The sequence below is a fragment of the Benincasa hispida genome, chromosome 8 (assembly GCF_009727055.1).
Source record: "Benincasa hispida cultivar B227 chromosome 8, ASM972705v1, whole genome shotgun sequence".
NCBI classification, from domain to species: domain Eukaryota; kingdom Viridiplantae; phylum Streptophyta; class Magnoliopsida; order Cucurbitales; family Cucurbitaceae; genus Benincasa; species Benincasa hispida.
Genome location: NC_052356.1, coordinates 19,741,206 through 19,753,833, shown reverse-complemented (window position 1 = coordinate 19,753,833; position 12,628 = coordinate 19,741,206). Strand labels below are relative to the sequence as shown.

At 30.0% G+C, this 12,628-nt stretch overlaps 1 protein-coding gene across 1 annotated transcript; it reads right to left on the bottom strand.

Moving 5' to 3' along the window:
• Positions 1-9,571: 9,571 nt before the first annotated feature.
• LOC120083885 (expansin-A4-like) lies at positions 9,572-11,807 on the bottom strand. The gene is made up of 3 exons (XM_039039793.1): positions 11,591-11,807; positions 11,180-11,498; positions 9,572-10,151 (listed from the first exon to the last, which is right to left on the bottom strand). Exons 1-3 carry the CDS (start codon positions 11,739-11,741, stop codon positions 9,842-9,844), a joined length of 780 nt encoding a protein of 259 aa, XP_038895721.1. The 5' UTR covers positions 11,742-11,807; the 3' UTR covers positions 9,572-9,841.
• Positions 11,808-12,628: the final 821 nt, after the last annotated feature.

Sequence of the window (12,628 nt, the reverse complement as noted above, 5' to 3'; positions counted from 1 at the left end):
GAAATGTAAAAGAAAGTAGTAAACAACGGCAATCATCCTAAAAACAATCATTAATTCACATTCACAACTACATCTAACCCTTAAACGCAATGTGGATATGCTTCAAAACAACCAAGAATGTAAATATAATTCAATATATCAATGGAATTTGAAATATCATAACAACTTGGCTCTGATACCAATTGAAGGAATTCTTAAATAAGAGAACCATTGAGCGGAAGCAAGATTGTTCCAAACCCATTATGAAAGAATTAAAACATTTACAAATGTACAAGAATAGTTATGCATCATCGAGTAAATTACAGCATGCTTTTAAGTTAAAACCAACTAGGATTGAGTGACATACCTTTGAAGAACTATTTTTCGCGTATTCCCTCAATCAACACCAGTCCAGCGCCTAAGCAAACTCGATCAGCACAAACGCAATGACCAACCAGTGCAAATCACGAACTGTCACATCCACGAACACTATCGAGTAAGATTCGATCCTCGACCCTCGAACAGAAACGCTCAACACTACCAAGAGGCTACCTTGGTATTCTCGGTGTGAGAATCCAGCAGGTGTAGGCTCTGTGTGAATTTGGTAAAGGGAAGGAGGAACTCAACGATCGAGTAAGTGGGAGAATAAGAAAGTCTATCATATAGACTTGGTACTCGATCGTTGGGGTAATTAGGATCTATCATCCCGTAAACTCGCTACTTGATACTTAGATTGTTCACTCTCTCAAAGGCTAACGTATAGCTTTTTTTCTTTCACCCGATCATTATGATGCGATTTTTAAAAATGAAAACCATTTTCACTTTAATTCTTCAGTTATTAAAACTGATAGTAACTTTCCACTATTCACGGTTAAAGGAGAAAATAAAAATCAACCAAACAATTATCTCATGATTATTTTAATTATAAATAAATATAATAACTAATTTATCATATTATATTTATAACCTATAGTTTTAATATCACATCATATGTAATATTTAAACCATAGTTCTTTTTCTTCTTAATAATATTTAATATAAATAATATTTATATTAATTCATCCAATTAATGTATCTAATACATTAAATCAATTATATCACAGATAATTGAATCAATTTAATTATATCATATATAATCAAATTCCCTCTTGTTAATTTGAACACTTCAAACTAACCCAAAAACTGATTCTCAACATGAATCATTGAGCTACCAAGGGGAACTTATGGACCTATAGCTTGAAGCTCCAACAATACGTGAATAATTGACTAAACTCTTTAAGCACAATATCCATCATCTGGTAACTATTGGTCATTCCACTAAAGACCGACAGTTGCACTCTTCACAGTACAGATATATTTCTGTGTCCATTGAATATAATCAATCAACAGTACGATGACCCTTCACAAATTGCTTGTAAGTACAACTGGACCAATTTACCATTTTACCCTTGTAGTTAAGTCTAACTCCTTAGGTACCATTGATTCCTCTAATGAACAATACATCATAGTCCCACTATGAGTGAACACTTCACGGACCATGAGAAGGTGTGGCGCCACATTATTCAAGCTCCGAAATCAGCCCTTAAGTAAGCAACCTATTTACTTACCCCTGCTTCGGGGAATGAGTGAATTTTCTCTTGTGTAGCTGAGTTCCCAGCTCCCCAATCAGACAAATCCCCAAAGTGGTAGGTTTGAGTCGGCGATAGGGCCACTCGCACCCATGCAAATCAAATTAGTACCTTTATAGGCAGGAGTTCCCAACTCACTTTGGATTAAGGTCATATTACCTATGGTCATCCTAGTGAAATGAAAGTATTTGACATGAATAGCGTTATATAATGAGACTAAACATTTTGTGGTTCAGTCTTATACAAACTCCTTTGTATAGGATACCCCTGCTCGCATGTCTCTACATGAATGACCAGGATCATATCATTTGTAACATTTTACAACACTTGTAACATCTACAAAGTCGGCCGTATCCGTAGTATCACCAGGATAAGGTTTTCCTCCTTTATCCATATACTACAGACCTTTAGGTTATCACTTAAGGCATGATCCACTTGTATGTCACTACATACATGATTAAGTTACAACGATAACCAGGGATTTTAATTTATTGGTTTATGGTTAATGCAACTAAAATATCTCATATTTCATAGACAGTAATGAATAAAATATCTTTTATTATTACATCACAAAAGTTTGTTCATACAAGTGTTTACAAGCTACAGGACCCTACGAGATTTAAGGCATCGACCCCAACAATTACTTAATGAGACTAGACATATTATGGTCTGGTCTTAACAAATTTCTTTATGGGTTTCCCTCCTTTATCCATCTACTACAGACCATTTAGGTTATCACTTAAACATGATCCACTTGTGTATCTCTACATACATATTTAAGCTACTGAAGATAACTTTGGATGTTAGTTTATTGTTTTGTGGGTTTAATGCTACTAAATGTCAAATAAAACATCTCATATTTTATTAAATAAATAAAATATTTGTACAATACAATTACAAACTACATGACCCTACGATATTTAAGGCACCAACCCCAACATGGTCATCTTGGTGAAATGTAAGTCTCTATTATTAACAATGTTATATAATGAGACTATTCATTTTGTGGTCTGGTCTTACACAAACCCTTTTATATAGAACACCCCCACTCAAGTGTCTCTATATGAATGATCAGGATTAGAGCATTTGTAGAACTTTACAACAATTGTAACATCTACAAATCAGGTCATATTCATAGTGTTACCAGGATAAGGTACCCAGCCTTATCCATCTACTACATACCGCTCAGGTTATCACTTAAACACAGTTCATCTATATGTCTCTACATACATTGTTAAGCTACAAAAAACAAGCTTGGGTGTTGGTTTATTGGTTTTATAGGTTAATGCTACTAAATGTCGAATAAAATACCTCATATTTTATTAAATAAATAAATTATTTGTACAATACAATTACAAACTACAGGACCTACAAGATTTAAGGCATCAACCCCAACAACTACTGGAATCGTCTTTAAGTTGGGCGACTTAGATTTTATGATTTAGTAGATTTGACTAGATAATATTGAGAAGCATGATATGATTAGAATTTTCTTCAGCATGATGATTTAAAGCATGTTATTGATATGATTATGTGTGGGATCTTGAGACATGTACTATGATTTATGAAATTTATTTAAAGTATGATATGTCTTTTAGTTAAGAGTGACGATTTGCTCTCCTAATACTGCTATGTTACCGGAAGTCAACGGGTTTCCTACTATGTTATCAAAAGATGGCAGGTTTTCTACTATGTTACCAGTAGCCGTCATGATTCTTACTATGTTATCAGATACCTACGAGTTTCCTACTTTGTTATCAGAAGCCTACAGGTTTCCTATTATGTTATCGGAATCCGATGGATTTCCTACTATGTTACTGTGTATCGACAGGTACCCTACTATGTTTATGAGCCTTCAAGCCACCAGATGCATGTTAGGTTGAGTTAAATCGCTCACTAGATGGCCATCCAAGATTTAGTTAATTATATGCATGTCTCACCATTATGTTGCATTTATTGGATATACGTGTATAGCCTGGCCCTGATGGTAGGGTTACTTACGTAATATTTTATACTCATTCTTTATTATGTTATGTTTTTCAAGTAAAGATAAAGACACATCAGCGAATGACAGGAGGAATCCGTGACCGTGCTATTGAGACTAAGGCAGATGCTTTCACTCATGTTTTCATGTTTTAAAATCCCAGTTTTGTAATTGAATTTAGAAAACTTTCAATGTTTGCCCAGTTGATTGTTTTAGACAAATTTTCTAGTGATGTTTGGTTTAAATTAAGGGCACCCTGATTAATGATTTTTAGTTATTTAGTTTTGATAAAAATTATTTATTTTATAACATTAATTTGGTTTTAGCCATATGAAAAGTGTCTTTTTTAGATGTATACATGCATATAGTAACGACTTAGCACAAGTCCTAGGGGGTCGGGTCGTTACAGTTTCATTTTTACAATTTTCGTTAAATTATTCTAATTAAACCTTTAGGCCACATTTACCAAATCATAATGAAAATTAGTACAATCGTAATGAAATTCTATTGATGGATCAAATTGTAGTCTGAAGTACAAATGTAATTGGATTACTTTTGATCGAATTTACTTAGAATTATGAATTTTGTCACATTTATTGTTACTATTACCTCTGAGAGACAAACGGTAACGGTTACAGTTCTATAACAGTAAAAGTGTCAAAATTTATACTTTTTCTCTGAAACAGTAATAATGATGGTAACTGTAATAGTAATGGTAACGATATGACGTAATTTCCAAACGTGATTAGATTGAGCACACTCCACTCAGTAATTAATATGCATTTTTTACACTATAGATTTGAAAATGGTCCCCATGTGTCAGTATAGATGTAGAATATAAGTTAACAACAATAAAGATAATCAAATTGGACCTACTTTTTACATTACCTTTGATTTATTACCTTCTTACTAATGTAAATGTGGCCTTTAAGTACTTGCATTCTGAGAACATTTAACCTAAATAATTGGTTTTTGGTTTATGTTTTAAAGAAAAAAGGTTTTGGGAGAAAGCTTTGATTCTCACATTCTTTGGAATCTTTACTTTCCCTCCTTTTTATATAAATTGCATCCTTTGCAATTGTTTTTACTCATCCAAATCCCTTTTTTCTTTATGTTCTAACTTTTTACGGTTGAATATTAGGTGTGGATATTAGAAGATTGCGATAACATTATTTGATTTCACATAAACTTCGAAAACATGATTTGGAATGAAGTGTTGAAACGATTATAAAACAAAACTTTATGCCTTTTAATTTTTGTTCTTTAATATGTTGAAAGAGCTCCTCATTCACGTGTTTATAATATTCTCGTCAAAAACTTAAAACATAATTTAATTGACACAGTTATAAAAAAGAAAGTCGTATAAATCTTTTATTTTTTTTATTTTTTTATTTTTGGCAAAATGTTGTGTAAACTAGAAGTACAAAACAACATCAAATATAATTAATCATAAAGAATATATATTTCTTATTCTTTTTATACAAAGAACTATAAAATTAAATTTACATGGGTTATTAAGGACTGTTTTTAAATATAGAAAAATGAACCAAAATATTTACAAAATATAACAAAATTTTAGAACTATCAATGATAGATGTGATAGACTCTGATAAACTTCTATCAGTGTCTAATTGATAGACACTGATAGAAGTCTATCAGTGTTTATCAACGTTTCTATCAGTGTTTATCAACGTTTATCAATGATAGTTCTAAAATTTTGTTATATCTTGTAAATATTTTCAACAGTTTTACCATTTGAAATAATTTCTTGGTTATTAATTATTATTATTTCTTAGGTCAAAAACATTTTTAGCCCTCATCTTTCAAATAAATAAGTTTAATTCTCAAACATTAGTTGCAACGATTTAGTCTCTATACTTTATATTTTGTAATTATTTAGCCTAGTACTTCAATTTTAGGGCACTTGCAAAAAAGACAAAACAAAATACATTAATTAGACTCATAGCCCACATATTTGTTGTTTGCAAAAATGACAAAAACGAAGCTCAACCCACATATAAAAGATGTAAAATTTCACAAATGCCCTCATTACTGATATACACTTGATACACTTGATTAGTATACTTGATATACCTGATTTACTTGATAATTATGCCTTTGACTAGTATATTTGATAAGGATGTACTTGACTAGTAAAACGCTGATAAATTTGTCAATCATTTACTTGTTTATACTATTGATAAAGTTGATACAATTGATTGATGTACTTGATAAAGATAAATCTGTTTGATATAATGCTGATAAACTTGATAATGATGCACTCTTTTATAATGTTGATATACTTGACTAATATACTGCTGCTACATTTGACTGATATACTGCTGCTAAACTTGATAATGATGCACTTGTCTGAGTTGATATACTTTGTAATGGTACACTTAAAATAAAAAAAAAATTTAAAATAAACTTCTTCTTCTTCACAGAAGTAGACCTCCTTCCCTACATCACTCTTTCACCAACCAACCCTTCTCCACACCATCTGTCATCGACCACCGTTCCATTGTCGCTTACCTCTATCGATTGTTGCACGTTCAATCGTCAGTCGCCATTTTTCTCTCCCTCTCTCTCTATTTTTCTTTCGTCCAACATCTCTCTTTCACTAATTAGCATTGTTCCACACCATCTGTTGCCTCCCACTACTCCACTTCTCCATCACCTACCTCTATCGATCGTCGCATATCCGATCGCTAGTCGTTAGTCGCTGGTTGCCACTTTCCTCCCTCTCTCTATATCTTTCTTTTTCTTTCTCTATCAAGTGATTGTTGAGGGGAAATGGAATGAAGAAAAATTAGAAATCAATATTTAAATTTTTTGTCATATTTGCAATTGCAAATATCAAATATGGATGACACCCTTACAAAATAACATATTCAAATTGTCATTTATTGTGATTTCCCTTAATTCTTAATAGTTTAATTATTACCATGAAAATTGATTGTTAAGATTTAATTTCTTAAGTTACATATCAATAAATTGATTAGGTGCTTAATTTGTCCATAAACTTCCCAAATTAAGTCGTTAAAATAAAATTCACATTTAATTTGATGAGGTTTTTGTATGATAAAAATTAAATGTTACAAATTTTAAGATACAGAAGCTTAATTGTTGCGTACCAAAATTTAGAGAATAAATTATTATAAACTAAAAGTTCAAAAACGTATGACTTTCATATAAGTTATGAAATTAGAATTAATTTTAACGAGTCGGTTAAACACCGACTAGTCAATATCAAATTAAATTGTCTCTCTATAAGTAGATATCCTCAAAAGCTTAGATCTATAAATTCTATTTTAAAAATCAACATCATTCAAATAGATTCCAAATTTCATTTTTTTTCTTTAGCCATTTCCACCCTCAACATACAACACAAAACTCAAAATACTTTAGGTAGGCATCCAAAGCCCTTTTTGTAGTTTTGCTTAATTTGGCTTTGGGAATCCAAAGGCCCTTCATTTTCCCCCCAAAAAGAGTAGTGAAAAATTAAAAAAAATAAAAATAAAAATAAAAGTAGGCTTTAACAATTGCCTCTCCCCACCCATGTGCTTTGCTGGCTTGATGTGATATTCATGTGATTCAATTAATAGGGAAAAGAAATTTGTCACTCTACCCATATATAATAATTTCAACCCTATGTCCCTTCTCCCTATGTCTAAAATTTCATTTCCCATAATTTACATCACATTAAGAGTATCATTTTAAAAAAAATTTTAAAAAAAAAAAACTATAAAAATAGTACTTGTGCTTTAAAAAGTTTTAGTTAGGCAGCAAACTTTCTAATATGTTTCTTTGATAATGATTCGTAGAATATTGATGTTTATATTCATTAGTCTATTCAACTATGTATTGTTGTATGCATGCTTTAAAATTTCAATCAATAGATTCGAAATTTTAGTAGAGAGAAATTTTTATTTTTTCTCAATTTCTCGAAATTTTAAATTTCCATCGATATTTCGATATTTTCATCGAATTTTCATTCATATTTTTTTTTCTTTTTGAATTTTCACATCATTTCACTTCAAACTTAAATTTATGTGAATTCTCTAATATTCTTTTCTTTTTCTTCATTATTTTCTATTATGTTGTATTATGTTTAATGTTATACTTTTTACACCCTTCTTATGTTTAATATTATGATATTTTTTTATCCTTATTATGTTGTGTTAGTTTAATGCTATGAATTTTCATTTTTTATATCTACTCTTTTTATAATAAATAATTTATAATTATTTTATATGCAAATATTTCATATTCTTTAATTTTGTAATTAATTTTCAATATTTGATATTATTTGTATTTACTTTTTCATTTCTATTTTATATTTCTTCTATCACATTGACATTTGCATAAATATTTTATAATATACATTTAAATGTTGTCTTACTTTATAGAAATGATGATTAAAAATGGTCAATTGTAGTCTGATTCAGTCACAATCAAAGTTTCATTAATTAATTATAACAATTTCCATAAAGTTTTCAAAATTTCTATCAATATTGATTATTTCATAAAATTGAGACCTCGATACTTCTATTGACATCGATATTTCAAATCTTGATTGTATGATGTACAAATTCAACTGTTTGTTTTATATTTATTTGGTAATAATATTAGAGACTATATTTATTTCATACCATCAAATCCCATAGAGTATTTTGAGGCTATTTTTGCTTTTAATTTTGGTATTATTGAACAAATAGAGAAATGTTTAATAGATAGTTAACCAACTTTTAAATGGTTTCAATTTCTTCACTTTCAATTACTTTTGTGAATAAAAACAATAGGAACAACTAATTATTGAGTATAATTGGTTTATCATTTATCAATAAACTACTATAATAATATTTTAAATAATATTAATTTTAATTAATGAGTGGTATTAATAAATAATGTTAGTTCTAACTAAAGAGTGCTTACACTTTTGAGTATGAACACATTATTCTTTTTATATCTAATTAATTGATTGAATAAAACTAAAATTTTCATGAGTGGAAATTTTGAAAACTAATACCTCTCTTTGATTATGTGTGATTTGGTTTTGAGTACCTCTAATTATGTGGTTTATTGTAAAAGTTAATTAATTTACCTTATATAAAATATTGATTTTATTACTTATTAAATTTTAGGGTTGAATTTAATAAAATTGTACCCATAAAATTAAGTTGAAGTATAGAAATTAAAAATGAATATTTTCCCAAAAAAACATAAACGGCTCATGAAAAATAAATATCAATTATATATTTGCTATTTCTTTTAATGTTTTTGTCTGCATTTATAGTTAAGCAATAATAATTTTTATATGGTTAAAATTAATGATATTACCAAACTAAGTTTACTTCACCAGTAATTGATAATGACCGACTATATGAAACTCGAGAGAAATAAAATTAAAACTTAAAATTTAAAATTTATTGTTTTAGCTGAAGTTTAAAAATATTTGTTTCTCTCTAATAAACTATAATAAATAAATAACCATTTTAAGATTTTAAATTCTAAAATAGTTAAAAAAATACTTATAGTGTTTGTATTATTTTATCGTCAATTTTCATCCTATCTAATAACCTACTTTAACAACTACTCTTAAGTCATGCTGACAAATAATACTTTATTACACATTTGAAATAACATTACTACATTTATTAAACCACATTTATTAAACCACTAAAATATTAATATTATTAAAATAATTATTTCTTAAAAATATTCAAAAACTTTATCTAAAATAATTCAACTCAAATTATCATGTATAACTAAATTTTCATTTTCGATTTGTTGTACTTGAAAAAATAAAAATATAATATGGGACGGCTATATAATGCACCGAAATAAATAGTGTAGGAAAAAGCATTAAATTAGCAATTAATTTACTATATATAAAATGTAGCAAAAAAATACACTTCGCCAGTTTGCAATTGTACTACATAATTCACCCAACTTTGTTGTTAAATAAAAATGCTTGATAAATGCTAACACATTAATAATAATAATAATAATAATAATAATAATAACAACAACAACAAACATTATATTATAAAATATAATATGATATTATAATGTAGGACTGTGGGCCACACTTTTGTTCAGCCACCTCAGCCCTTTTCTTTCTTCCTCATCAAATATTTACTTCAGTCAAAAACAGTTACCCCTGAAATGATCCAATCACGTGACGCCACGTCAAATCTCAAACTTCTCTCCTGATTTTGATTGGTCTGTCAGCGAAATTATTCGGGTTCTAAACCCTAAAATTCTTGCCGGTGAAGGTCTGACCAAACTGCCAATCAGAGGGCGCCACGTTGAAGGAGGTGGAAGTCCGTCTGTCACTGCCTGTGACTCTAAAAGACAAGGCCTGGCCCACCAACACGGCGTTTGACTGCCAGTTTTGACCCCAGTTACGGCTCATGCTCAGCCAACCGGTGCGCGTGCCTTTCACGCTCACCTTCACGATATCTCCTGCACCCGCGACGTTGGTGATTAAAACCAAGTTGAAGTATCTGAACCCGTGGATTGTGAACCGGATCCCCCCTTGCTTCCGGCACGCCACTCTGCGTAATTAATTAAATTAATTAAGATAATTATTTTAAATGGTAGAACTCACAAAATATTACGATCTATCAATGATAAATCATGATAGACTATAATAGACTTCTTATCATTAACATTGATAGATAGATATCTATCGTAATCTATCATTGATAAATAATGACATTCTGTTATATTTATGAAGTAGCCGACTCATTTTATTTTATTTAAAAATAATACCTTTGAAAAAGAATCCTATAAAATAGATCAAATTTATTTTGGAGAAAATTATACTTTTAATTCCTACCTTTTCATAAAGGTAAAATCCTGAAACCTAATATCAAAATTGAATTCAAAATTCGATTGCAATGTAATATTTGGAAACATAAATCAAATAGAAACATAATTAAAGAAAAAAATAGATTTAAATACAATTTTGAACATTGCATCAATTTTGTTTCATTTTTTATTTTTGTACTTTTTAGATTTTTATTTTGGTAGATGTACCTTCATTTTAGTTTATTTTGATTTTTATACTTTCATTTTTAAGTCATTTTGGTTAGTTACTTAATTTCGTTTCATTATGATTTTTTACTTTTAACTATAGTCACTTAAAAATAAGATCAATATTGTCACTTTCAGAAAATGTACATTTGAATATGGGAACCAAAATTGAAATTACAAAGATCAAAACAAATCTTTTCAACTATAATCGAAAGTATGGTACTAAATAAAAAATTACCAACAAAAATTTATGACATACTAACCTCCAAGCAAAAAAAAAAATTAAATTCTACCACTACATGTTATAAAAAAAAGTTTATTTATCCTTAAAATTTACCAACATTTTTAAAGCACAACAAAGAAAATATAAACAAGAAATTTATTTAAAATTTCGGGCAAATTAAAATTAAAGAGAGGAAATCTTATCCTAACATTTAATGAAAGAAACATATAATATAATCCTTTTAAAAAAATTAAAGAAACAAATAAAGGTTAGAAGGGGTAAAATGGTAATTTAAACAAAAATGAAAGAAAGAAAGAGGCTGACCGGCGGTACGCGACGGGAACTATTCCGGCGCGATACTCGGCTATCTTAAGAAACATAGGCATAGCCAAATCGAAATGCGGACGAGGAGGATTACACCATCCGCCATTATCACTGGGCAAAGCAAAGTTCGGCGGACAGAAATTAGTGGCCGTAATAACAATCGATGGACTGCCGGAATGGCACCATCTCGGATCATTCGCACATTTAATCTCAAAACAAGCACCGCAGCTCAGCCCATTGTTGAACAACGCCGTACTCAACGCCGCCGTGTTCACTCCGTACCCTTGGCTGTACAAATTCCCATATCCACAAGCTCCACCTGCACACAAACACACAAACCCAAAATTCAAAATCCAAATCTAAAATTACCCATTTCGGCTTCAATTTCTTTCTTTCAAAACTCTTGCCTACCCATTGTGCCGGAGGCGTCGGAGCCGCCGTAGAACGTGGCGTGGGCACTCTCCCATGGGCCACCGGAGTAGACGCCGGGAATTCTGGCGGCGGCCGGCCACATTGTTGAAATCAGAGATACAATGCAGAGGAGAATGGCGGTTTTAGCCATTTTTTTGGGTTTGATGAATGAAAAAGAGAAAGGAAAGTGAAAGTGGGAGTGGGCGTTTGGGGAAGAGGAGATGAGGGAGTACTTATGGAGGAGAAGGACCTTTTTGTGAATTTACCATTGTACCCCTAATTTAATGTAGAATCTTTTGTGTGTTTGTGTGAGAAAACAGTTTTGGGATTTTTGGGTTTTTCTTTCCACCATAAAAAAAGTGGGAAAAAAAAGTAATTTGATTTGGGGTTTTAAACAAAAATAGTAAGCTTAAAATATATATTTAAGGTTTTCCTAATGATGTGGCATCAACTTTTATGTGCAATATTTAATAATATACCATGTAAATATTAATTTATATTTTTAAATTTTAAGATTGTATCAATTTAAATTCTAAACTTTTATAAGTATATCAATTTACTTTCTCTTCCAGATCTTATTTAATTAAGATCGTCTGAAACTTATGATTTGAGTCAATTAAACTTTTAAATTTTCATAAGTCAATCAATTTAGACCAATTTTTATATCGTTAGTATTCGAGTCAACTCATGCGCATCTTGACTAATCTCACAGAACAACCAACCGGACCCTATGATTTATGTGTCAAGAAAACTCTAGGATATTAAATCCTAAGTTGGTAGCCACCATGGATTGAACCCTGAACCTCTTAACCCTTTAGCATATGTCAATCAATTTAAGGCATATTTGAATTGACCAAAGAATTTTTTTTTTTTCAAAAAAAGTCATTTTGATTTAAACCCCTTTAATAAAAACTATTTATAATCTACTTTGAAAGTGTTCAAAAACTATTTCGAGGTTGTCGAACACTTTAATTTCTTTTAAAATGACTTATTTTCAAAGTTAAACCCTTGAAAAGTTAAACCAAATACACTCATAGA

Coding starts and splice junctions, on each gene's coding strand:
- LOC120083885 (XM_039039793.1), bottom strand. CDS start 11,741: ATGGCTAAAACCGCCATTCTCCTCTGCATTGTATCTCTGATTTCAACA. Junction 11,499..11,590: donor CGACGCCTCCGGCACAATGG/GTAGGCAAGAGT, acceptor GTTTGTGTGCAG/GTGGAGCTTGTGGATATGGG. Junction 10,152..11,179: donor GTTCCCGTCGCGTACCGCCG/GTCAGCCTCTTT, acceptor TTAATTACGCAG/AGTGGCGTGCCGGAAGCAAG.